Raw genomic sequence first — 27,459 nt, 5'->3', positions numbered from 1 at the left:
AATAAAAAGGGAAAAGGTTCAAGCAATTCTCATTGCTTCGGATTGGCCAAGAAGGCCTTGGTACGCGGACCTTCTGGGGATGCTCCTAGAGGATCCGTGGCCTCTACCTCTTCGAGAGGACCTTCTGCAACAAGGGCCGTTCGTCTACCAAAACTTACCGCGCCTACGTTTGACGGCATGGAAGTTGTGCGTCAGATTCTAGCCCGGAAAGGGATTCCAGACAAGGTTATTCCTACCTTGATCCAGGCCAGGAAGGGGGTAACGTCTAAACATTACCACCTTATTTGTATAAAATATATTTTTTGGTACGAACTCATGAAATTCCCTGCGGAGGACTTTCAACTGGGGCGTTTTCTGCTTTTTCTGCAGTCAGGTGTGGATGCTGGCCTACGCATGGGCTCCTTAAAAGTCCAGATTTCGGCCTTGTCCATTTTCTTCCCGAAACAATTGGCTTCTCTCCCTGAGGTTCAGACGTTCTTTTTTTAATAAAGTAATTTTTATTCAATAGTCTGGAGATTTAAGGTACAGACATTGCATATCATAATCATATCTCAAACATTACATCCATTCATGTTGAATCAAAGCCATGTTTTACACATATCCTACATCAATAGGATATCAGAATATTTTCAATAAAGATGTATACTAGGATTTCCCAATGTTCAGACTCTCATGATCTACGAAGTCCGCAACCATCTATATTAGTCTTCATTAATTTTTATATTTAAACCCGCAACCTAAACTATAAGAAAATAACAAACAACTAAAGAAAGGGCAAGGGAGGCAATTTAAGAAGGAGAGTTAGATTCAGGGCTCCACTAGTCATACACATAAGTAAGTAAGAGGGCTCGCAGGGCCCAGCCGTCATCATCTCAGTACACATCAGGCGCATTAGGTTATTGACAAGCTTGCACTTCAGTGTCTACTATATTTGGGGAACAAGACGAGAGTGGGGGGAATCTAGCCATGGAGACCAAACTCTTTCAAACTTAGCTGATGCACTTTGCTTCATGTAAACATATCTTTCCTTAATTATAGTGTCATTAATCAAGGCCTTAAGTGCAGATATTAACGGTCCTTTGGGGGCCATCCACATTCTTGCAATGCAAACCTTAGCCAAGGCACATACATTTAGAGCATAGAGACCCCTTGAAACTGACCCAGGAGCAAGGCACCCCATTCCCAAGATACAGAATTGTGGGGTAAGCAGTCCGCCAGGCACTCCCGTACTCTCCAGAATTGACCCGACCCCCGACCAGAACACCCTCAACCTCGGGCAATCCCACACCAGATGCCAGAATGTTCCCACCGCCCCCCCACACTTAGGACAGAGATTAGATCTGCCCGTCCCGAACGTAGCCAGCCTAGCTGGAGTCATATATGTTCTGTGTAAGATGAAGAATTGAATCTGCTGATATCTAAGGGACTTGGTAACCTTAGCAGGGTATTCTAAAGCGAGGGCCCAGTCCTCCTCATTTATTAGACCCAAATCCTCCTCCCACCTTCCACGGAGACGCGTCAAAGGGTCCGTATGGAGCTTGGTAAGAAGATATCCATACGCAAGTGAGACCATCTTAGCCTGACCCAAAGTGGTCACAAATGTCTTGATGGGAAATGGGAGGATTCGCGGAGGTGATTCAGCAAATTGGGTCTGGAGGGCATGCCGAAGCTGGAGGTATCTGAAGAAGTAGGAATTGGGTAGGTCAAACTCATCCCTCAGTTGTTGAAAGGATTTTAATGTATTATCTAGATAAAGTTGAGAGACAGATATCACCGATCTAGGGGCCCACACCTCCCGCCCCTCAAGTGCATGCAGTTCAGGGAGCCAGTCAGAGTACCACAAGGGGGTATCCGGGTCTAGGTCGTCATATCTCAAAAGGTCTCTCAGGGCCCGCCAAATCTTTAGGGCCTGAAAAATGATAGGGGGAAGAAATCTAGCTATGCTCCCACTTAGTAACACCTGCATAGGAGAGAGGTAGGGAAAGTAACAACGGATAAACTCACAATGCAAAGAGTCAGTCCCCGAGTTTTGTGCCCATATAGTGATATGAGTCATCTGAGCAGCGAAGTAATATATCTGAAAGTTAGGTAGAGCCAGGCCGCCGTCAGATCTCTGTCTGGTAAGGGTATTTAGCTGTATCCTAGGTCTTTTATTAGCCCAGATCAGTGAGGACAGAACGCTATTCAATTTTCTAAAGAATATTGGATAGATATACACCGGGGATTGGAGAATAATATACAGGAGTTTGGGGAGTATAATCATTTTAATGAGATTAACCCTGCCAGAGACCGTTAGTGGAAGCTTACACCAAGTCTTAGATTTGCCCATGACCCACTGAGTGGTCGGATCTAGATTCAGGGGGACAAAATCAGAAGGGTCATTAGTTATTTGGATTCCAAGGTACTTAAATTGTACCGTCCAACTCAAAGGCAGGGGGATTCTGGAAACAGTAGGAGGGGGGCCTATAACTGGCATAATGTATGATTTAGGCCAGTTAATTCTAAGGCCCGAATGATCTCCAAAGCCTTCTATCACACTCAGCAGGCTGGGCATTGACCTGGTGTAATCCTGCAAAAACATCAACATGTCATCGGCATATAGAGCTATCCTATCCTCACGTGAACCTGTACATATTCCCACAATATCCGGGTGCGATCTAATCAAGCATGCCAGGGGCTCGATGGCCAAGGCAAACAGCGTAGGGGACAGGGGGCAACCCTGCCTAGTGCCTCGGGTCAATTGAAAAGATGGGGACACATAACCGTTCACCAAGATCCTGGCAGTCGGATGTTGATACAATAGTTTAATCCATTTTATATAATTGGGTCCAAATCCCATACGAGCCAACACCTCCCATAAATAAGCCCACTCAATGCTGTCAAAGGCCTTGGCCGCGTCCAACGAGACCACAGCCGAGTCAGAGGGGGATTCATGCGGGAGCTGTAAAATGGTATATAGTCTACGTAAATTGATAGACGTGGACTTTCCTGGCATGAAGCCGGTCTGGTCCGGATGAATTAGGGAGGTTATCACTGAGTTGAGCCGTATTGCCAATATCTTTGCCAGGATCTTGGCATCGGTGGGAATCAGGGAAATCGGTCTATAGGAGTCCAGAGATTTAGGGTCTTTACCGGGTTTTGGAATCACTATTATAATTGCCTCTGACATGGAGGGGGGGAGATCGTTACTGGCAAATATATCTAAGTACAGGGCATGCAGCTTGGGGCCAAAAAAATCAATATGATTCTTGTATACCTCGGAGGGGATTCCGTCACATCCCGGAGCCTTGCCATTAGGGGACATACCAATGGCCGCAGTCACCTCCTCCAACGTCAAAGGTGCCTCCAGCAGCTCTCGGGCCTCAGAGGAGAGCGCGGGCAGCGGAACACCCCCCATGTAGCATGACAGATCTGAAGCAGAGCGCTGCAACTGTGAATTATAAACCTCAGAGAAGTAAGAACGGAATAACAGCGCAATGTCCGGTGTGGTGTCGACAAGAGAGCCATCCGCTCCGGACATTTGGGTGATTGTGGTCCCAGGACGATCGTAATGTATAAGACGGGCCAGGAGGCCTCCCGTTCTATCAGCCTGCATATATATATTAGTAGCTTTAAAAAGAAGGGAGCGAGAGTTTCTATCAGACAGGTGGGCCAACCAAACTGACTGAGCCATCAGCCATCTTGTCTTTGTCGCGGGGGCGCTGTCAGATAGATATTGGGACTCTAGGTCCCTAGCATCTTTTTCAAGGGCCTGTTCTCTCTCCCTAGAGGCCATTTTATGAGCCGCTATTCGTCCAATATATGATCCTCTCAAGAACGCCTTAAACGAGTCCCAAACTACTGTACCCGGGGCAGACCCTACATTGTCGCCAAAGTACCCCTCCCATTGAGTCTCCAAGTCACCGCAGTTCCCCAGCTGGGTCAGCCAAGAGGGGTGCAATTTCCAATAGGAGTGCCCCCTCTGACTTTCCACAGCAAGAGTCATCATCAGAGGGGAGTGGTCGGAAACCCCTCGAGCCTCGTAGTGAACGTCAATTATCCTAGGGACGAGGGTGGGGGACACCAGCATCAGGTCAATTCTGGAGAAGGAGCCATGAGTGCTGGAGAAGCAGGAGAACTGACGAGCCGCGGGATGACGAAGTCGCCACACATCTACCCATTGCAAACTATTCAAAAAATCCGCAAACTTGGTAGGACCACCTCCCACCAGCGCAGCCTGTGGGGAGCGCCATCGGTCCATAGACAGATCCAGGACGTTATTAAAATCCCCCAAGCAAATCACTGGGGTATTAGGGGAGGGAGCTATGAAGGACGCAGCTTGTTGCAGCACATTATATGAGAACGGAGGGGGGACATACACTGCTAAGATGTAATATGGCTGGGAGTTCAGCTTACACTCTATAAATACATATCTTCCATACGGGTCAGTTTTAATCGATATCAACTCGAACTGCACTGTCTTTTTAATCAGAACGGAGACACCTCTAGAAAAGGAGGAGTGGGAGGCATGATATGCCCAGCCCACCCAGGCCCGTCGTAAGGACAGTAACCTATGTCCCTCCAAGTGGGTCTCACTGAGGCATGCAATATCCGGGTCATATTTCTTAATCATATTAAGTATCAAAGAACGTTTGATGTTGTTATTCAGACCTCGAACATTCCATGCCAGAATTTTCAGATTAATCATGACCCCCTATATGCTCTAAACACCTTCCGGATGGACCTCTCCCAGAATACATTTTGAGTATAAGCATTATCAACACCCACAAAACATGACGTATATGAGCCCTGCATTGTAAGCCATAGCATCTGAATATAAAACATCCTTGCCTCAGTAAATACTTGAATAAGAAAAATAACAAACTAAAGAAAAAAATAAAATAAAACCCCAAAAACAGCAAAGGGAGGCGCAACTAGCAGCTTCCCAATTAACCTTTCCCACCCCGTATACCACCCCGAACTTCGGCATACTTATATCCCGAACAATCAAGCTAACTACCAAGCGCTAGGAAGGCTAGATTCTTAGCTGAACCTCCAACCTTCTCTGACCAATGCCGCTTGGCCGTGCAAGTCTTGAGCCACCAATGCAAAGAGGGGGGGCTCCCCGAACCATGATCAAGCCTCCGGCAGACCAGGTCCCGGGCTGCTTTCATAGGAGATCAGTCCGGAGCCAGTTGCCGAGCACCCGGTGCAAATCTGTCCAGCCACTGGGCCGCCTCTCTAGGGGAGTTGAAAAACTTGGTCTCCCCATCCGCCACGACTCGGAGCCTTGAGGGAAACAGCATGGAATATGAAATGTTAAGGTCTCGCAGTCGTCTTTTGATGGGCATAAACTGGGCACGATCCTTCTGGACATCTGCGGCAAAGTCCGGGAAGGCCGACACCTTGACTCCATTGCGGACCAGCGGGCCCTTCGTGCGACCTAAGCGGAGAACCGAGTCACGGTCCTTATAGTGCAGGAATTTAGCGATGAAGGTGCGAGGAGGGGCTCCTGGGGGTAAAGGCCGAGATGGTATCCTATGTGCTCGCTCCACCGTAAACTGGGCCGTAAAGGACTCAGCGCCATACATTTCTTTAAGCCAGGATTCAAGGAATTCCTCCGGCTGCGAACCCTCTTCTTTTTCAGGCAGGCCTACGAATCTGACGTTGTTCCTACGCAGCCGTCCCTCCATGTCTAAGAGCTTGGTTTGAAGTGAGGAGACCTGCTGGGTCACCGTGGATACGGACTGCTTAAGGGGGCCACATAAATCTTCCAGGTTGGAGACCCGTGTCTCCGCCTCACCCACTCGCTCTCGGATACGTTGTACATCTTGGCGGAGCAAGGAGAGATCACACTGCACCTTTTCCATCTTATCGGAGAGACGTTGTTCACTGCCGGCTATAGCCTCCAGCACTTGTTGAATAGACGGCGCCCCCACTGCTTCCGGGGAATTAACCGCTGTCTCAGGAGGGGAGGTCGAATGTATTGGAGAGGCTTCACGAGAAGGAGCCGGTGCAGCCCTAGGGTTGGGTTGTCTGGTAAATTTTTCAAGTTTGGCCGCGGCCGCACTCCGGCCGCCCCCCACCATGTTGAGCGGGAGCAGTCACACTCTTCCCAGAGTAAGGCTATAGTATAGGGTTGTAGCTAGATGACGGGCGCAGCCAGGCCACGTATAATCAGTGGCGGGAATCAATCGTCCAGTCAATATGTCAGAGGAATAAAGTAGGATGATGGTACGTAGTACACTGTGGGAGGCTGATGCAGCACAGCAATGTAGGCAGATCTGATCTATGTGCAGTTCCTGATGTTATATTGGGAGGGCCGTGCAATATAAATAGCTGGCTTTGTCTCCAATCTCAGGTAGGTATTAGCATAGTTATTAGGAGAGTAGTAGAAGGAGATATCAGAATGTATGAAAAAAGTTCCTGTGTGCATAAATAGATCACTGGGCAGCAGAGATGAGAGCAGCCCTTCCAAGCATGGAGATCAGTTTCCCTTCTCACAAAATGGCCGCAGTGTCTCTTCCCCTTCCCCAGAGGTACCTTTTATTTTTCTCCTCTTCTCTGGGTGTTAGGGCTCCGGGCCGCAGCCAAACTGGGAGAGGAGAGGCAGCTTCCACCCCCCAGCCTTCTTAGGGTGTTTGCGGATGTAATCTTCCCGTCGCTCTAGCTCCGGTTTTTCCGCGGCCGAGGGCGCCGAAATCGAGGCCGGGGATCCGGAGGAGGCCTAGGCCGCAGGGCCGGAAATCAGCCAGCACCGTCCCTCGAGTCCCGGAGACCGCGACAAACGGCTTCCCGCAGCGCACGGCAGTACAGGGGAGGTATGCAGCCCGGGCAGGCTCACCAGGAGGGTCAGGATGGGTGACAGGAGAAGTTTGTTCGGGGAGCTCCCGAGATCCGCTCCCTACTCCGTTGCTGCCGTGGCCACGCCCCCAGGTTCAGACGTTCTTAAAAGGCGTTCTGCACATCCAACCGACCTTTGTGCTTCCCACGGCACCCTGGGATCTCAACGTGGTGTTGCAGTTTCTCCAGTCTGAATGGTTTGAGCCTTTACAGGAGGTTGAGGTAAAGTTTCTTACGTGGAAGACCGTCACACTGTTGGCCCTGGCTTCGGCAAGACGTGTGTCAGAATTGGTGGCGTTGTCTCACAAGAGCCCCTATTTGATTTTTCATGAGGATAGAGCTGAACTCAGACTGTACATCTTCACAGGCCCACTTTACTAGGTCGGTGGGTTCTTCCTGGGCGGCTGCCCGGGGTGTCTCGGCTTTACATCTCTGCCAAGCGGCTACTTGGTCACGTTCGAACACGTTTGCTAAGTTCTACAAGTTCGATACTTAGGCCTCTGAGGACCTTCAGTTTGGTCAATCAGTTCTGCAGGGACCTCAGCACTCTCCAACCCGGTTTAGGAGCTTTGGTACATCCCCTTGGTACTAATGTGGACCCCAGTATCCTCTAGGACGTAAGAGAAAATAGTATTTTAATTACCTAGCGTTAAATCCTTTTCTCGTAGTCCGTAGATGATACTGGGCGCCAGCCCAGTGCTTCGTGTTTTCCTGCACTGTTACTTATTAAGTATTGTTGTTGGTTCAGCCGTTGTTGTTCCTGTTCAAGTTTGGTTAGCATGGCTTTCCTCTTGTTTGTGTGTGCTGGTTCGAATCTCACCTGTTCTGTTAAATCCATCTTCAGGATATGTCCTTCTCGGGCACAGTTTCTAGACTGAGTCTGGTAGGAGGGGCATAGAAGGAGTAGCCAGCCCACACTGTTAAATTCTTAAAGTGCCCAAGGCTCCTAGTGGACCCATCTATACCCCATGGTACTAATGTGGACCCCAGTATCCTCTACAGACTACGAAAAAAGGATTTACCGGTAGGTAATTAAAATCTTATTTGTGACGCTATAGCAATAACGAGGCAAAGCGGGAAGCCACACCGACTAGATGTATAAATATCTTGTCTACCGGAGCGATCCCCTCCTGTGCACACAACGCATCAACTAAGGCTGATGCGCTAGGTCTCCTACGACCGGCTCCTTTGGGCATGCGCAAGATCTCGCTACTCATATGAGATCTCTTGTGCAGTCCGGATGCCTCCAGAGCCAGGTACAGCGCTGTCCCTGCTGTGTTGTATGGGCAACGACACCTGCGGGCTGTTCATATACTGGCCTGCATATCGGCTTGCTACCTTCTAGGCAGCTGAGCCGATGACGGGCTCATGGCATCCCTGACATACAGCGCACACCGCCACATTAATACATGGTGGGAGAAATGCCATAATGCATCCCACAGTTTGTTAGTGACGTTATAACATTTCCTTCCTGGGTCTTTCTAAAGCTTATGCTACCCATAATCCTCCATCTCACACAGTCTCCACCTCACTCACTGATACATGAGAGAGACAATGACCAGAAGATCCTGGAACTCACCAACAAGATCATTCATCTGCTGACTGGAGAGGTGACTGCTGGGAATGGGGCATTATACAGTAACACCAGGGGAGGTGTCTGGGTGATGACTGGAGAGGTGACTGCTGGGAATGGGGCATTATACAGTAACACCAGGGGAGGTGTCTGGGTGATGACTGGAGAGGTGACTGCTGGGAATGGGGCATTATACAGTAACACCAGGGGAGGTGTCTGGGTGATGACTGGAGAGGTGACTGCTGGGAATGGGGCATTATACAGTAACACCAGGGGAGGTGTCTGGATGACGACTGTATCATTGTATGTGACAGGTTCCTATAAGTTGTCAGGATGTCACTGTCTATCTCCCATGCTGGAGGGACACAACAATCTGTACAAGGACGTGATGAGGGAGAATCACCAACCACTCACTTCACTGGGACGTTCATTTATTGTAAAGGGAGAGCTGTGTTGAGGTCCCCCTATATACAAATATCATCTCATATTCACATATATACTGTGTGTCTCCTACAGATGGACCCAGTCACAGGGATACCCCAAAGGGATGTCCACATCCTCTTCGTTCCCAGGACTGTACAGAGGAGAATCACAGGACCCCACATGAGGATCAGGTAGATCTGATTTAGGGTCTCACCGTTTATCAAAATGCTAAACTTCCTTATCACTATATGATCTGTAGAAAATCTATATCTTACACATTGATATTCTTCTGTTTAATCTCCGTTACACAAATCAGACATTATTAAAGTGTTCTTTTATTGTTTTGTGGCTTATTTAGGGGGAAAACCTGTCTAATATTAAGGTAGAAGATAAAGAGGAAGAAGAGACATGTGTGAGGGGCTATCAGCAGTGTAAGGAGGAGGAAATCCCTACAGATATCAGCACAGGTGAGTAATAATCACTGATTACAGAATAGAGGGCCTAATTCAGATCTGATTGCAGCAGCAAATTTGTTAGCTAATGGGAAAAACCATGTGCAGTGCAGGGGAGGCAGATATAACATGTGCAGAGAGAGTTAGATTTCGGTGGGGTGTGTTGAAAATTACAGTGTAAAAATAAAGCAGCCAGTATTTACCCTGCACAGAAACAATATAACCCACCCAAATCTAACTCTCTCTGCAAATGTTATATCTGCCCCACCTGCAGTTCACATAGGGCCTAATTCAGACCTGATCGGTGCTGTGCGATGCTTTTGTACTTGTGCGACGGGGCTGGGCCTGACGTGCGGGGTGGACTAGCCCTGTGCTGGGCGTCCCGCCCGCATGTCAGTGTGCCTGATCGTAGCCGTGCAAAATTTTGCACGGCTATGATCAGGTCTGAATTAGGCCCATAGTTTTGCCCATTAGCTAACAAATTTGCTGCTGCTATCAGATCTGAATTACCCCCAGAGTCACATATTATTCTTGCTCAGTCACCACAACATTAACTTAGTCTACATCTTTCTCTGTCACTATAAAGATATTTGCCCTGTGGGTGAGTCAGTAGCCATCAGCCCCTATGTCATTGTGGGTGAGCCTGCTCTCCATCATGTCATTGTCAACCTAGAGATCTGACCAGTCTCCTCCCCACACTTTCTGGTGTATCTCATACATCAGGAGCCATCAGCCCCTATTAGACTTTTACTCTCCCCCTCACATCATGTCACTGTGTGTTCCCAACCCATAGATCTGACCAGTCTCCTCCCCACACTCTCTGGTGTATCTCATATATCAGGAGCCATCAGACCCTATTATACTCCTGCTCTCCCCTCACATCATATCACTGTGTGTTACCAACCTAGAGATCTGACCAGTCTCCTCCCCACACTCTCTGGTGTATCTCATACATCAGGAGCCATCAGCCCCTATTAGACTTTTACTCTCCCCCTCACATCATGTCACTGTGTGTTCCCAACCCATAGATCTGACCAGTCTCCTCCCCACACTCTCTGGTGTATCTCATACATCAGGAGCCATCAGCCCCTATTATACTCCTGCTCACCCCCTTATATCATGACACTGTATGTTACCAGCCCAGAGATCTGACCAGAGAGAAAGTGTGTATTCCTGCGCTAACCTCTTTAACAATAGTAAATGGTGATGGAGACAATGTGTTGGTTAAAATGTTTCCTTTATTGTGTAACGTGATATAATGCTCATAAACATGTAAAAAAAATTTTATTGAGGACATACAGTATATATGGGCATAGGCGTATGGGGTTACGGGTTTAAAATGCAGGGAAGGGTTGGTTATGGGATGTAGGGGAGGGGAGGGGGTGGAGGGGTGAGAGGTCCTAATATCTGTATACCAGGGGTTAAACGAACAGTGAACTCATAAACGGACATAAAACAAGCAAACCTGTAACACTTAAAAACACAGTATGCGCTGTGTAGTATTTCCTGCGGACAGGGCGAATGCGCTTTTGCGGCTTACTTCCCCTCAGAAAGGGAAAAAGTCCTGAAATTGGCGGTCTTTAGATGTAATGAGAGAGATCTGGATAGAAGGTTTTAACCTTTTTCTTATGCGTGTTACCAATAGCGGACAGTTTGGTTACAAAATCCCTTATGCAGTGACCCTAAAGTAGGGGTAATTCAGGTTCTACCTTAGTGCTAATTAAGGTATTCTTCCGGGTCTGTAAACTCTAGTGAAACGTCCGACTCGTGGTGTTTTTTGCTTGTGAGGTCAGGCGGGTGTGTCTTCCAGCAGAATTCCTGGTGCAGGCCGCTGAACGCTTTGCGGTGCTGCTTGGGACCGATGAGATCGGCGATCAATGCGTTTCGCATGTAACGGGCTTTGTCACGATGCTCGATGCAGTTAGTGCTGGGCTCCCCTCAGTGTGAATAAATGCGCGCATGCGCACAACATCTATTCACGCAGCGTGATAGGAGACAGGCAGACTGTTTTAGCAGGGCACCGTGATTATGGTAGGACGCGTTTTGCCACTTTAAAATCTGGCAAGGCGGCACACCCTGCTAATTCAGCCTAGCGTGCACACAGTGGCATTACCCATGATCCTCAGGTAAAAATACCTTAATGAAGGGGTTCCCAAACTTTTTTGTATCGCGGCTCCCTATAGCATCAGATTTGTTTTCATGGCTCCCTCTAGGCCAAAGTTTCTTACAGAGAAATTTAGAAAAAAATATTTAAGTATTTTTGCTTATTTTATTTGCCCTGGACCACCAACCTAGTGCACCCCCTGCAAATGTCTCGAGGCACCCAGTGTGGGAACCACTGCCTTAATGTGTGATCCTCAGTATAGGCATATGCTGCAATAATAAAGAAAAATTACAATTACAGTACAGTGATTCCCCTCATCCTAAGATGACACACAAGTGTCTTTATTAATATAATCATCAATGTCTATCAATAGGGTGCCACACATTCCATACTGTTAGAAAATCGTCATAGAGATGCAGTAGCCATGAGTACAGTTATGCATGGTAGCAATGTGAAGGACATAGAGAATAAATGTTGTGCCAGTAATAAGAGATACAGGCAGGAATTGGGATTAAGGAATGAAAGACACGCCTATGAGAAGTGGCCAATACATGCTGCTAATTTAGCCACAACTTCTGTGCCACCAGGGCTCCAGTGTGTGTGGCAGTGTCTGGTTGGACAGTCACTGACAACTGAGGCTTCCTGTGCTGTGACGCTGGCTGGGCAATGTGACTGGTTGGAACAGTGTCACTGGCTATTGAGAATTCGCGTCCTGCAACACTGACTGGGCAATGTGACTGGTTGGAACAGTGCCCTTAACTACTGAGGCTTCCTGTCCTGCAACGCTTGCTGGGCAATGTCAGGATTGGGACAGGGTCACTGGTTACATAGACTTCCTGTCATGTGATACTGCTTGGTAATGTGAAGGGTTGGAACAGTGTCACTGGTTATTGAGACTTCCTGTCCTGCAACGCTGGCTGGGCAATGTGACTGGTTGGGACAGTGTCACTGGCTACTGAGGCTTCCTGTCCTGTGACGCTGGCTGGGCAATGTAACTGGTTGAGTGGTTGGGACAGTGTCACTAGCTACTGAACAAACTATATAACCCCTTGCGCTATTAAACTTAATTAGAGGCAACAGGACATGAATACACTCGATAAAGTAATTGTAAGATAGTTTTAATATCTATAAAATCAATCATATAAGAACACACAGAAAATTCATCAAAGAATGAAATAATTAATATGCGCATATAAATAAAACCAAATCAATAATTAAATAATAAAACTACTAATTGAGCATAAGAGGTGGATCATATAGCTAATAGTGACCACAGTGGGCTATTCAATACTCGTAAAATTGATGATGTCCTTGTTTTTGTTCCCAAATAGGACCGTCCCATTAGATGTGCTCATAAATATTTCATGATTAGATATCATATGGTGTGATATATATGGAGCCTTTGTTTATATATATATATATATATATACCAATGAATGGACTTAACCGATTGCTCACATAAACGGATGGTTCTTTACTTATGGGAGAGATGTCCAAAAATCATGGAGGAATTGATATAACACCCGGGGCTTAGTGCACCGCAAGCACCTGTAGAATAAAGCTCCCGTTTTCCAATTACCACGAGTGGCGTCCTCCGTCTCCCACTGAAGCTGGCTCCCGTGCACACACCTTTAATGACTTTGAGAGAGAGATGTCAGTCCGGCTCCCGGAGCTCTGCGCACCGCAGGCGCTGAATAGCTGATTCTGCTCCCGTCTTCAAGCCGCCGACGGGAGGACGCTATATGCGGCGGCTTGAAGACGGGAGCTTCAGTGGGAGACGGAGGACGCCACTCGTGGTAATTGCTTTCGGTGCACTAAGCCCCGGGTGTTATATCAATTCCTCCATGATTTTTGAACATCTCTCCCATAAGTAAAGAACCATCCGTTTATGTGAGCAATCGGTTAAGTCCATTCATTGGTATATATATAAACAAAGGCTCCATATTGATAATGCTGATTTTGATTACCTTATAACCTTCACTATATGGGTAAGAGACTTAATACGCAATTGGCGTATGGGGTACCGTAAGGGTACGCACTTAGCGTAGCATACGCTCGGCCGTGATCGAGACGCACATGCGACACGCTCGCTCACAGCTTAATGCGTGGTGTCGAGCACGCTATAGGCGGGCGACTACCGTAATGCTACGCTACCAGCGTAGCGGACGCTCGAGACCACGAGGAGATCACGAGCGGCGCAGACGCTCACAAGATGACAATCAGTAAACCTTGAATGTAACACACAGGATACTTTTATACTGTAAACCTTGTACTGAAACACTGTAGCGATATAACGCAGCTTAACCCTGTTAATACTAAAGCTGTTTGAGCGATCGAGACGCTCCTATTACCCTCTGCAATGTAATGAACACACGATACCGTGCTAAGGTTCCAACACCTTTACTAACAAGCTTTTAAGTTATATCGAAAAAGGTAAAACAGTTCACAAGTCATACACTACAAACTAACATATAATTCTAACAGAATATCTAGACAAAAATATACAATAACTTTTACAGTCTTATACTATAACAGAGAGAGAGAGAATATGGCCAATACAAGCAAAGAGCGAGATGATTACAGAGAATTACTTACACACACTGGGAATGATCGCTGCGCAGCTTTCTGGTACCAGCTCCGAGTTAGTCAAGATGAAAACCGTTTGTGGAGAGTGAGAGAGCTGCCCAGGCTGGCTAATCTTATATACACTGAGTACAGTATACTACAAAGGGACCTATAATCTCATTGTTCATTGGACACAGGAATGACTCCTCGTATCATATCAAAAGGTCATAGGTTAGTTTGAACAGGTGGGCTGTGACTATATCAAACTGCTCAGGTGGGCGGGAATCTGAAGATTCCCGCCGCATGGGTAATGAATCGCAAATATAGTAAATGTCCAGAAAATACTAATGGCCATATCTATACGCAGGAGCGATTAATCTTTACCTAACCAGCACCGGACTGTTTCTAATAAAATGTTCTTTAGTTAGGTACCAGACACAGCTGTTCAAACCCTGTCTGACCCTTCGTACCATACAAAGAGGAATTCCTCTGTCCAGCGACCATTTACATTAAACAAACTTAGTCATTATTAAGGGGAACATTATCTATAAAACATACTATTTGGTTTTATTATTTAACGATTGAGTCGCCCGCTAGACGCACACAAACTCTACCGTAAATGCACATACCACGCGCTCGAGCGCATGGCCGAGGCGCCATCACGCGGCTGCGAGTATCCGCACGCACGGGAGAGAATGTGCACGTGCAGCAGGCACGCGCATGAGGTGTATATATGGCAACGTGTAGTATGATATTTTTCTAACTTTGACAGTCCACCCTTTGGCAGTCACCAATAACTGCCACTTCCTAAAACAGTTCAAAAAGAGAAAAATATATGTCATATGTAAATACATTTCTATGATTGGGTAAGGGAGAAGAGAAGAAGGTGGGGAAAAGGTATGACCTAGTGAGATAGTAGAAGCATGTGTGTATGAGTCCATGTTTGAGGGGTCATGTATCATCGTGCCGTACGTGTTTTAAATCAAGCTTCGAGGTATTGCGAAGTATACATTTGAATTCCTTCTTATCCCGTATCACGGGCCTGTGGATGGGCTGTCAAACTTTACCGAGCTCTTTTCGGCTTTTGGTTGCAACAAAATGGGGGAGCACATTTTAGTTGATGATACATGAATGGGGGGAATATGCGAGTGCTGATATCTGTGCCTATATTCCCTATCGACTATGTGTGTCATTACCTGAAGGTTGTAGAAATGAAGATAAGAAGCAATTATGGTAAATGCAGTCATAAACTATGTGAGTTTAATATACATTTGTTGATTGAGGTCTTGTCTTGCGTCTTGTCTCGATGTACATGTTGACTGTAGTCTCCTGATGCTTTTGCGATAAACGGTGAGCAAAAAGCTTTCTCAATGTCCATAGACTTACAATCTTTAAAGTTTTGGGCTATCGTGAAAGTTAAAGTCACTAGGGAAAATGGGGGTCTATGGCATTGTCCATCAATGGTCTGTATAAAAGAGGTTGTCAAATTCTTCTTCCAAGCGGATGTCTTTGTACCTTGGAGGAAAACAAGGGAGAAACGGGTGAAAGAAACGGACCGTGGAATCACATTTTCATCACAACATTGTCTCTATCGTTGGGTCATACATCAAATTAGTTGTTGTTAGTACAGTGTCCTCGCTCCTTAGACTCATCACCCTGGTATTACTTTTACGCTTCGCTAAAACCCGAACGCATCTAAATATCAGGCCAACCAATATGGCGACTCCCAGAATACACACAAGAAATTTCCCTACATCCATAATAATACCTTGGGCCCATTCTCCTAAGCCCGAGAACCAATTTCGTGGGTTCAACCATGACACCCAACTGGTCAGCTCATTACCCACAGCAGCGAATGTGAGATTGTGTTTCCTTCGAAACTCCCACTTTAATTGTAAAATGTCATCCATCTTTTGGTCTATGACCTCGGCTGGGTCCTCCGTGCTGTTTGTAATGTACGTGCAGCACTTTATTCCATATTGAGTCGCTAGGGTAACACAATACCCGCCTGTCACAGCTGTGAGGTAATTGAGAATCATCCTATGCTGAACCAGTTCTGTTTTGTAGGCTTGTAACTTTTTCCCAGTGTACCTGAATGTGTCGTCATACATTTCGGTGATATTGTCTAATAAATTTGCAAGCGCAGATATATATTTGTAATTTATCACTCCTCTGGCGGTACGAGTGATATCTAACGCGAGTAGGAATTGAATCCCGGTGGATTCATGGATCAGGTCAGAGGCCGAATGCTCTGTTCTTTCTATCAGGTGCCGTTTAACGATGTGCTCGTAATGAGTGTGAGTATAAGGAGCTTGGGCACTGCAGTGAATATCTTTCATTTTAGTGTGGGATACAGTCATTACCTCAGGCAGTACTTTTCCAATATAACATAACCCTTCTGAGTTTGGGGCAAGCAACTTATACGCCTTCCTCCCGCATATGAAATATGCATCATCGGGGAGAACATATGGGACGGAGTGTGACATAACCATATTACAAATTTTCCATGTGAACTCTCCTAACCCTAATTCTCCCATCTGTTTAGTACACGTATCAGTTTGTACGATCTATGCACAGTATCCTGGTGATACTTCTCCAACTCGCATGATCCTACTTCCTAAGGTGTACCTATACCGAAAGAATTTCCTATGGTCGGCTATCTGGCATATAAGTTCTGTGTCTATGGGCAATCTGTCGGCTCTATGTGAGAATGTCATGGTTTGGTTACTCCATGACACTTCCCAATTTCCCGGCTTTCGGGGATTGGAAATGTTAAAGCACACTAAGGACCTATCCACATGATATTGGTGGAGCTTCAAACTAGGAGGACTGGAGATATTAAACCTCCTGTCCACCGGCCTCCCACCACTTAGCTCAAGTACCTCTCCTACAGTTAAAGGGAATGGTACTAGTCCTGATTTGCTATGGCCTTGAGGTACTTGAGAGCATACCCAACAGTCTGTCTGATTTAACACTTTACCCACTAAGGAGTGATAGTCATTTAATGGATGCCGGTCCATGTGGACATTAAAACTGGACTGACATTTCTTTATGCACCCATCCTCAACTATATTGTCACAATGCCTACAGATGCAGTTCTCTTCAGCTAACAATCCTTCGCAATTCCTTCTATTGTCAATGCTACCAGATCGTTTTCTGATACTCGCCTTTACTCGGAGATTATGTTGTTCTTGGAAATCTACGCCTGCATCCTGGTCATCAGAACCCATTCCCGATCCTTTCTCGACCTCCATGGTACTCTCACCGAAACAGACTGCTCTGGTCAACATCATGGTCAACAGGAAAATCCGGATCACAGTCTCTTGGGGCAAGTCCATCTTTGAGGAGTAAAAGGAGAAAAATAAGAAGGGGGAAAGGAAATAGGAGGGAGGTGGGAACTGGAGAAAATAACAAATGGGAAAAAGAAATCTGGCTCGACAAGCTTCCGGTCTTGTTATTCTCAGCGCTCAGGTGTCGTCTCAATCCTCCCTGAACAGACACTCTAGTGATACAACCTCTACCGTCTGTTCTTTATCACGGGACCTCTCTGGGTCAGTGACCTTTTTACAATGAGACGAATGGACCCAAGTCTCTCTCTCGGCAACCTTCAAAGCAGTTGTGCTGGTCAATAAGACTTGATATGGTCCTTCCCATCTGTCAATAAGGCAACCTGAGCGTAGAAAATTCCGTATCATTACATAATCCCCAGGTTCAATGTCATGACAATTACTGTCTGGCAAATCAGGAATCACCAACTTTAGATTATCATTCTGATTCCTCAATTGCTTACTCATCTTAACCAAGTACTTTACGGTTACTTCATTGTTACATTTCAAATCATCCTGGGGGTTAATCATAACATGGGGTTGTCGACCAAACAGAATTTCAAAAGGAGACAGATTAAGAGGGGACCTGGGGGTGGTTCTGATGCTGTATAGTACGATTGGCAAAGCTTCAGGCCATATCAGTCCTGTTTCAGTCATTACCTTGCTCAATTTATTTTTAATAGTGCTGTTTACTCTTTCCACCTTCGCGCTCGCCTGGGGGCGGTACGGAGTATGCAGCTTACTATTAATTCCCATCAACTTACACATTGTTTGAAAGACTTCACCTGTGAAATGGGTACCCCTATCACTTTCAATTATTCTAGGGATACCGTACCTACACACAAATTCCTGCACAATTTTCTTTGCAGTAAATACAGCGGTATTTGTGGCCGCGGGAAATGCTTCAACCCAATTTGAGAACACATCAATACAGACCAAAACATACTTTAAATTTCTACAAGGTGGCAATTGTATGAAATCAATCCGTATTACCTGGAAAGGACCATCTGTCGGAGGGATATGGGATGGCTCTGTCGGTATTGCCTTTCCGATATTCTTCCTCAAGCAGGTGAGACATGTCATCGCTCTTTTACCCGCGTGGGAAGAAAATCCTGGGGCGCACCAATAAGCTCTTACTAGCTTACACATCCCTTCTTTGCCTAGATGAGTCAGCCCATGTGCTGCTTCCGCTAGACTTGGAAGGTATGCTCTGGGTGCTACTGGTTTACCCTGTCCATCTGTCCAGAGTCCTGTGGACTCCAGGCCATATCCTTTTGACCTCCAAACTGCCTTTTCCTGCGGGGAACACAAATTTTGCATTTCACACAATTTCTGTGTGTTTACAGTATTAAATACCATCAGTCGTGTACTATCTGTTTGTATGGGGTTACCAGCTGCTGATTTAGCAGCTTCGTCTGCTCGGCTGTTACCAAGTGATACCGGGTCTTGGCTATACGTGTGAGCTTTACACTTGATAACAGCCACTCTGTCGGGTTCCTGTATCGCTGTTAGAAGTCTTTTGATGTGGGCTGCATGCGCTACGGGTGTGCCAGCTGCCGTCATGAAATTTCTGAGGCGCCATAGGGCTCCGAAATCATGGACTACTCCGAAGGCGTACCTAGAATCTGTGTAGATATTGGCTGACTTGCCCTTAGCCAATTCACATGCTCTGGTTAGGGCAACCAGTTCAGCAACTTGTGCTGAGTGAGGTGGGCCTAGCGGTTCTGCTTCTATGGTACCTTGGACATCTACGACTGCGTATCCAGTACACAAGTCTCCCGAGTCCGTCTGTCTGTGACAACTACCGTCAGTGTAGAAAGTAAAATCTACATCTTCCAGTGGGTTGTCACTGATGTCAGGCCTTGCCGTGAAATTTTGGGTCACATATTCCATACAATCATGTGTGTCATCCCCTGTATTAAATCCTCCTTCACCATCACTCTCATCCTCCACCCTTTGTGCCTGTCCAGGCACACCTGGGAGATACGTTGCAGGATTTAATGCGCTGCATCTCCTTATGGTGATGTTTACGGGGGCCATCAATGCCAATTCCCATCTTGTAAACCGCGCTGATGAGACGTGTCTGGTTTGGGCAGAATTTAGTAAGGCTGACACTGCATGTGGTGTATGAATTGTGAGGTTGTGTCCTAGCACTACATCTTCGCTTTTTGTGACTAGCAATGCTATTGCTGCAACACTTCGCAAGCATGTGGGGAGGGATCGCGCTACCGTATCTAGCTGAGCGCTGTAGTAAGCTACCGGCCTGCTGGCATCACCATGCTTCTGGGTTAAGACACCTGCTGCGCACCCAGCACTCTCTGTTCCGTACAGCTCAAAGGGTTTCCCATAGTCTGGCATACCTAATGCTGGTGCCTGCGTTAGGCACTGTTTAAGTCTCTCAAATGCCATCTCAGATTCGTCTGTGTGCGAAATCCGATCAGGTTTGTTTGATGAGACCATCTCCTGCAAAGGTAAGGCCAGTATGGAAAAACCTGGGATCCAGTTACGGCAATACCCACACATTCCTAAAAACGTTCTAATCTGTTGCTGGGTTTGTGGCAGGGTCATGTCACGAATTGCTTGAATTCTATCAGCGGTAAGGTGTCTCAGTCCTTGTGTTAGACAGTGTCCCAAATACTTCACACGGGTCTGGCATAATTGTAACTTGTCTTTGGAAACCTTGTGTCCTGTGTCTGAAAGATGAAACAGGAGCTGTTTCGTATCTCTCAGGGATGCTTCCAGTGAATCTGAACACAGTAGTAAATCGTCCACGTACTGTATCAATATTGATCCACTCTCTGGTTGGAAAGACTGTAAACAATCATGCAGAGCTTGTGAGAAAATACTTGGACTGTCTATGAAACCTTGTGGTAAGCGAGTCCATGTATATTGAACTCCTCTGTATGTAAATGCAAATAAGTATTGACTGTCAGGGTGCAGAGGTACCGAGAAGAAAGCGGAGCAGAGGTCAATCACAGTGAAAAATTTGGCAGTGGGAGGGATTTGCATAAGGATGACAGCTGGATTTGGTACTACGGGGAATTGACTCTCAACTATTTTGTTGATCCCTCTTAGATCCTGCACTAATCGGTAACCCCTCCCCCCACTCTTTTTAACAGGGAAGATGGGACTATTTGCAGTGCTGGACGTCCTTACCAGAATGCCCTGTTGTAGCAAGCGCTCTATTACAGGGAAAACTCCTAACTCCACCTCTGGCTTCAGAGGATATTGTGGGATTTTTGGAGCTATCCTACCATCTTTTACTTGCACAACTACTGGGGCTACGTTTGCCATCAATCCAGTGTCTTGTCCATCCTTGGTCCAAAGTGATTCCGGTATCTGGGAAATCATTTCCTCTACCTTGGACGGACACCTATTTACAACAACAGTGTGTGACATTAATCTTGTTGGGGAGTCTAGCATATCTTGCGCTTCCTGAGCGTGGTTTTCGGGTATATCCAAGAAAACACCTTCGGGAGTACAGTATATGACTCATCCCATTTTGCACAGTAAATCTCTCCCTAAGAGATTAGTCGGAGCCGATGCAGCCAGCAGGAAAGAATGCTTGGTATGCAAAGGCCCTATCGTAATCTCTGCAGGTTTGCTTAAAGGGTAGTGCTGTACTACTCCTGTTATTCCCATGGCTGGAATTGTTTTACCAGTGGTTCTCATGCCCACGGTGAATTTATCACTGACTTGGCCGCCCCCGTATCTACAAGGAAATTTAGAGATTTACCAGCTACATCAATTGTGACCTCGGGTTCACTTCCAAGGTTCGCAATTAATGTAAATTAATTAATTAAATTAATGGAAATTAATCCCGGACGAGCCCCCAACTGATAATGCTGATTTTGATTACCTTATAACCTTCACTATATGGGTAAGAGACTTAATACGCAATTGGCGTATGGGGTACCGTAAGGGTACGCACTTAGCGTAGCATACGCTCGGCCGTGATCGAGACGCACATGCGGCACGCTCGCTCACAGCTTAATGCGTGGTGTCGAGCACGCTATAGGCGGGCGACTACCGTAATGCTACGCTACCAGCGTAGCGGACGCTCGAGACCACGAGGAGATCACGAGCGGCGCAGACGCTCACAAGATGACAATCAGTAAACCTTGAATGTAACACACAGAAAGGATACTCTTATACTGTAAACCTTGTACTGAAACACTGTAGCGATATAACGCAGCTTAACCTTGTTAATACTAAAGCTGTTTGAGCGATCGAGACGCTCCTATTACCCTCTGCAATGTAATGAACACACGATACCGTGCTAAGGTTCCAACACCTTTACTAACAAGCTTTTAAGTTATATCGAAAAAGGTAAAACAGTTCACAAGTCATACACTACAAACTAACATATAATTCTAACAGAATATCTAGACAAAAATATACAATAACTTTTACAATCTTATACTATAACAGAGAGAGAGAGAATATGGCCAATACAAGCAAAGAGCGAGATGATTACAGAGAATTACTTAAACACACTGGGAATGATCGCTACGCAGCTTTCTGGTACCAGCTCCGAGTTAGTCAAGATGAAAACCGTTTGTGGAGAGTGAGAGAGCTGCCCAGGCTGGCTAATCTTATATACACTGAGTACAGTATACTACAAAGGGACCTATAATCTCATTGTTCATTGGACACAGGAATGTCTCCTCGTATCATAACAAAAGGTCATAGGTTAGTTTGAACAGGTGGGCTGTGACTATATCAAACTGCTCAGGTGGGCGGGAATCTGAAGATTCCCGCCGCATGGGTAATGAATCGCAAATATAGTAAATGTCCAGAAAATACTAATGGCCATATCTATACGCAGGAGCGATTAATCTTTACCTAACCAGCACCGGACTGTTTCTAATAAAATGTTCTTTAGTTAGGTACCAGACACAGCTGTTCAAACCCTGTCTGACCCTTCGTACCATACAAAGAGGAATTCCTCTGTCCAGCGACCATTTACATTAAACAAACTTACAGTCATTATTAAGGGGAACATTATCTATAAAACATACTATTTGGTTTTATTATTTAACGATTGAGTCGCCCGCTAGACGCACACAAACTCTACCGTAAATGCACATACCACGCGCTCGAGCGCATGGCCGAGGCGCCATCACGCGGCTGCGAGTATCCGCACGCACGGGAGAGAATGTGCACGTGCAGCAGGCACGCGCATGAGGTGTATATATGGCAACGTGTAGCATGATATTTTTCTGACTTTGACAGTATATATCACACCATATGATATCTAATCATGAAATATTTATGAGCACATCTAATGGGACTGTCCTATTTGGGAACAAAATCAAGGACATCATCAATTTTATGAGTATTGAATAGCCCACTGTGGTCACTATTAGCTATATGATCCACCTCTTATGCTCAATTAGTAGTTTTATTATTTAATTATTGATTTGGTTTTATTTATATGCGCATATTAATTATTTCATTCTTTGATTAATTTTCTGTGTGTTCTTATATGATTGATTTTATAGATATTAAAACTATCTTACAATTACTTTATCGAGTGTATTCATGTCCTGTTGCCTCTAATGAAGTTTAATAGCGCAAGGGGTTATATAGTTTGTTCAAGTTTACATCTGGTTTTAATCAGGTGGGATTGTGTTGGCCATATCCACAGGCCACTATACCTTTGTTGCTGCTGTATAGATTTTACGAGCTATAAGAAATAATAATATTGGATTGTATCCTAGATACTTGTGCGGAGTGGGTGTGATTGTGGATACAGGCACCCATCCGCAATTGTATATAAAAAATAGCGCCAGACATTAGTAGTGGTTTTCACTAGCTACTGAGGCTACCTCTCTAGTGGCGCTGGCTGGACAATGTGAGTGGCTGGGACAGTGTTACTGGCTCATGAGGCTTCCTGTCCTGCAATGTTGGCTGGTCAATGTGACTGGTTGGGACAGTGTTACTGGATATTGAGACTTCCTGTCCTGCGACGCTGGCTGGGCAATGTGAGGATTGGGACAGGGTCATTGGTTACATAGACTACCTGTCCTGCGATGTTGGCTGGGCAATATGAGTGGCTGGGACATTGTCACTGGCTACTAAGGCTACCTGTCCAGTGATGCTGGCTGGGCAATGTGAGTGGCTGGGATAATGTGACTGGCTAGTGAGGTTTCCTGTCCTGTGACGCTGGCTGGGCAATGTGAGTGGTTGGGACAGTGTCATAGCTACTGAGGCTTCCTGTCATGTGACGCTGACTGGGCAATGTGAGTGGTTGGGACAGTGTCATAGCTACTGAGGCTTCCTGTCCTGTGACGCTGCTGGGCAATGTTAATGGTTTAAATGCTACCAAAGTTTATATTTTGCCTGAATTTGTCCAATGTGGTTGGCACTGAGCGTGTTCTATTTTAAGCCAGTGCTTTTTCTGTTCAGTAAATGCAATTTCTCTAACATCCATAAGGGATACTGTGGTTTTAGTACGATGGGGGTATACATGGGGTCCAAAAGAGCTGGTCCACTTTAAATTTCTTCCACTGGGTGTGCTGGCTCCTCCCCTCTAGGCCACCTCCGACAGCCAGTTTAGAAAAATGTGCCCTCAGGAGAGGATGCCCACTCTGGAGCTCCAGAGGATTTTTTCTTCAGTTTTATTTTAAACTTTATTTTCGGTGTACTGTTTGGGCAACAGTATACCTGCACCGTGGGAATTAATGAGGGGGACAGTTACTGGTCTCTTAAGGCGTCAGAGCCGCTTCCCCATTGCAAGACCACTGTTCTGAGAGGTTGTTGGTACCGCAGGGCATTGCGCTTTAGCAAATGCAATCGCAGCACGCCGCACACCCCTAACAATGCCTTAAGGTGAGAAGAGTGGTGAGTACAAACCGGGGGCACCGCTAGGGGGTCCTCTGGTTCTTGGTGCGGCGCTATTGCAGGGGCAGCATACAGAGCTCGGTGCCATAAAAACTATGATGGCACATATGTCATCCCAGCTCACTGCTAATAATCAAAAGACACAACAACTGCAGCAGGCTGTCGCAGACCTAGCTGTAAAGGCAGATGATAAACAACCCCCCCATTCCTAGTTCAGGGCCACATAAAAAGCGTGGGCTGCCTGATTTACTCCGATTCTCAGGAAGAGGTACAGGAGGAGGGGGAGGAATTAGATCCTACTACGGAGGATTCCACTTCTGCACAGGGTATTGAGACCCTCAGACTGGTTATCAGGGATGTGTTAAAAATCCCCTTAGAAGACGCTGCAGTACAGCAGTCATTTTTCTTAGCACACAAAAAACTCACTGTCACTTTCCCTGATTCTCTGGAACTAGATGACATGTTTAAGCAAGACTGGAAAAATCCTGATAAAAAATATCAGGTGTCAAAACGGTTTTTGCACACTTTCCCATTTGCCCCAGAAGGTAGGAAAAATTGTAAAGAACCCCCAGCCGTGGACGTGTCCGTCTCCTGCCTCTCAAAAAAGGTGGTACTGCCAGCTCCGGGCTCCTTTACAATAAAGGCCCCTGGGGACAGGAAAATAGAGACTACACTAAAGTCTATTTACACAGCGGCTGGCGTATCACAAATACCTGTGCTTGCGGGTTGCTGGATGACACATGCCATTCATAAATAGGCGACTCAAATTCAAGAGGGCCTTGCGGGGGATATGCCCTTGGTTACTACGGTGACCCTCATAAAACACATTCAAGACACTGCACGCGTCCTGTGTGATTCTCTCAAGGAAATAGGTGCTCTTAATGCTAGGACTACTGCCATGGCAGTGTCGGCGCGCAGAGCCCTGTGGCTGCGTCAGTGGATAGCGGACGCAGATTCCAATTGCAGTGTGGAGTCTCTTCCTTTCTCAGGGGAGTGGCTATTTGGGGTTGGGTTGGATTCATGGATTTCTAAGGTTCCTGCAGGGAAATCCACGTTTCTCCCCTCTGGGGCCCCGCCGGCTAGACGTTCCTACCCGGGGCAATCTACCCCAGTCCTTTCGGACTACTAGATTTAGATCTAGAGCCAGAGATGCCTCCAATGCGACGAGAGGCACCAGAGGTAAGACAAGAAAGCCAGCAGCCGCAGGTTCTCAGGAACAGAGTACCAGTTTAGCTTCCACTAAGGCCTCAGCATGACTGTTCATACCCACCCCGAGGGGATCTCAAGGTGGGAGCTCGACTGCATCACTTCAGCCGCATCTTGGGAAGCGCCTGCCAGGATGCTTGGGTAAGGGACCTAATTTCTCAGGGCTACAAGCTCCTTCGCAACGATTTTTCAAATCAAGCTTACCAGTTTTGGAGGATACACGAGTTACGCTGCAACAGGCCATCCTAAAGTTGGTTCAGTCCCAAGTCATTGTTCCAGTGCCACTAAAACAACAGGGAAAGGGTTACTACTCCAACCTGTTTGTGGTACCGAAACCGGACGGTTCGGTAAGGACCATATAAAGGACGCCTATCTCCATATCCCGATTTTGCCGCCTCACCAGGCTTACCTGCGGTTTGCCCTGCTGAACGATCACTACCAGTTCCAAGCAACTACCCTTCGGCCTGTCCACAGCTCTGAGGGTTTTCACAAAGGTGTTGGCGGAGATGGTGTTCCAGCTCCGGGTCCAGGGGGTCAATATTGTCCCTTACCTGGACGATCTCTTGATAAAAGCGAGATCCAGGGAGCTTTTATTGCTCCATATAGACCACACTATTCAGCTTCTGTCACACCATGGGTGGATCCTCAATTTACAGAAGTCCCACCTGGAGCCTACTCAGCAGCTCCTGTTCCTGGGATTGTTTCTGGATACTGTGGCTCAGAAAGTGTTCCTCCCAGAGGACAAAGCAAGAACACTCCAGGAGATGGTCCAAATGGTTCTACGTCCTACTCTGATATCCATCCATCTTTGCATAAGATTGTTGGGGAAAATAGTAGCCTCATATGAGGCGATTCAGTACGGAAGGTTCCATGCCAGACCATTTCAATTAGATCTCCTGAGCAACGGGTCCGGCTCACATCTTCAAATGCACCGGATAATACGGTTGTCACCTCAGGCCAGGATTTCCCTTCTGTGGTGGCTACAGTCCTCAAACCAGCTGGAAGGTCGAAGTTTCGGGATTCAGGATTGGATCCTCCTCACGACAGATGCGAGTCTGAGAGGATGGGGAGCTGCCACCCAAGGGGCTCAGTTCGAGGGCAGATGATCAGCCCACGAAGCCCTGCTTCCGATCAACATTCTGGCACTTCGGGCGATCTACAATGCTCTGCTTCAGGCCTGTCCTCTACTCAAGGATCAAGCGATCCAGGTACAGTCAGACAACGCGATGGCGGTGGCTTACATAAATTGACAAGGAGGGACAAAAAGCAGAGCCTGCATGCGAAAATTGTCGAAGATACTCCTCTGGGCAGAAAGAAATGCAAGAGCAGTGTCCGCAATCTTCATTCCGGGAGTGGACAACTGAGAAGTGGACTTCCTGAGTCACGATCTCAACCCAGGAGAGTGGGGTCTCCATCAACAGGTGTTTCAGCAGATCATCGACCTGTCGGGCTGCCCACAAATAGACATGATGGCTTCTCGACTCAACAAGAAGCTTCGCTGGTATTGCTCACGAACCAGAGACCCTCAGGCGTGGGCAATAGATGCACTAACGTCTCCTTGGCCTTACTGGCTGGTCTACCTGTTTCCACCGATTCCATTGCCCCCAAGGGTGCAAAAGCGAATCAGGAATCAAAGAGTCCAGGCAGTTCTGATTGCCTGGATTGGCCTCGGAAGGCGTGATACGCAGATCTTTTGGACATGTCCGTCGAAGCACCTTGGCCTCTGCCAATGAGAAGAGATCTTCTGCAACAAGGACCGTTCGTCTACCCGGACTTACGGCTACTTCGTTTGACGGCATGGAGGTTGAGCAGAACATCCTAGCTCACAAAGGCCTTTCCAAAAAGGTTATTGCAACAATGGTTCAGGCCAGAAAACCTATGACGTCAAAACACTATCATCATATCTGGAAAAGATATGTCTCTTAGTGCGAGGAACGCACGTATCCACCTGCAGAGTTTCTTACATTTGCTGCAGGCTAGTGTGGATAAGGGCTTACGTCTAGGTTCTATTAAGGTCCAGATTTCAGCCCTCTCTATTTTCTTCCAGAAGAAATTGGCAATGTTGCCTGAAGTTAAGACTTTCTTGCAAAGGGTACTTCTCATACAACCTGCTTTTGTGCCGCCCATGGCAGCCTGGGATTT

General features: G+C 46.6%; 1 protein-coding gene across 1 annotated transcript in view; it reads left to right on the top strand.

The window, feature by feature from the left end:
* LOC135057187 (uncharacterized) overlaps positions 1-27,459 on the top strand; it is an 826,406-nt gene that overhangs the window by 585,169 nt on the left and 213,778 nt on the right. Inside the window, 2 exon segments of the mRNA XM_063963085.1 lie at positions 8,912-9,009; positions 9,177-9,285. Of these exon segments, the coding sequence (XP_063819155.1) occupies positions 8,912-9,009; positions 9,177-9,285 (207 nt within the window).

The sequence above is a fragment of the Pseudophryne corroboree genome, chromosome 3 (genome assembly GCF_028390025.1).
Source record: "Pseudophryne corroboree isolate aPseCor3 chromosome 3, aPseCor3.hap2, whole genome shotgun sequence".
Taxonomy (NCBI): Eukaryota; Metazoa; Chordata; class Amphibia; order Anura; family Myobatrachidae; genus Pseudophryne; species Pseudophryne corroboree.
The sequence above is the reverse complement of the archived record's forward strand: the minus strand, read 5'-3'. Positions and strand labels throughout refer to the sequence as shown.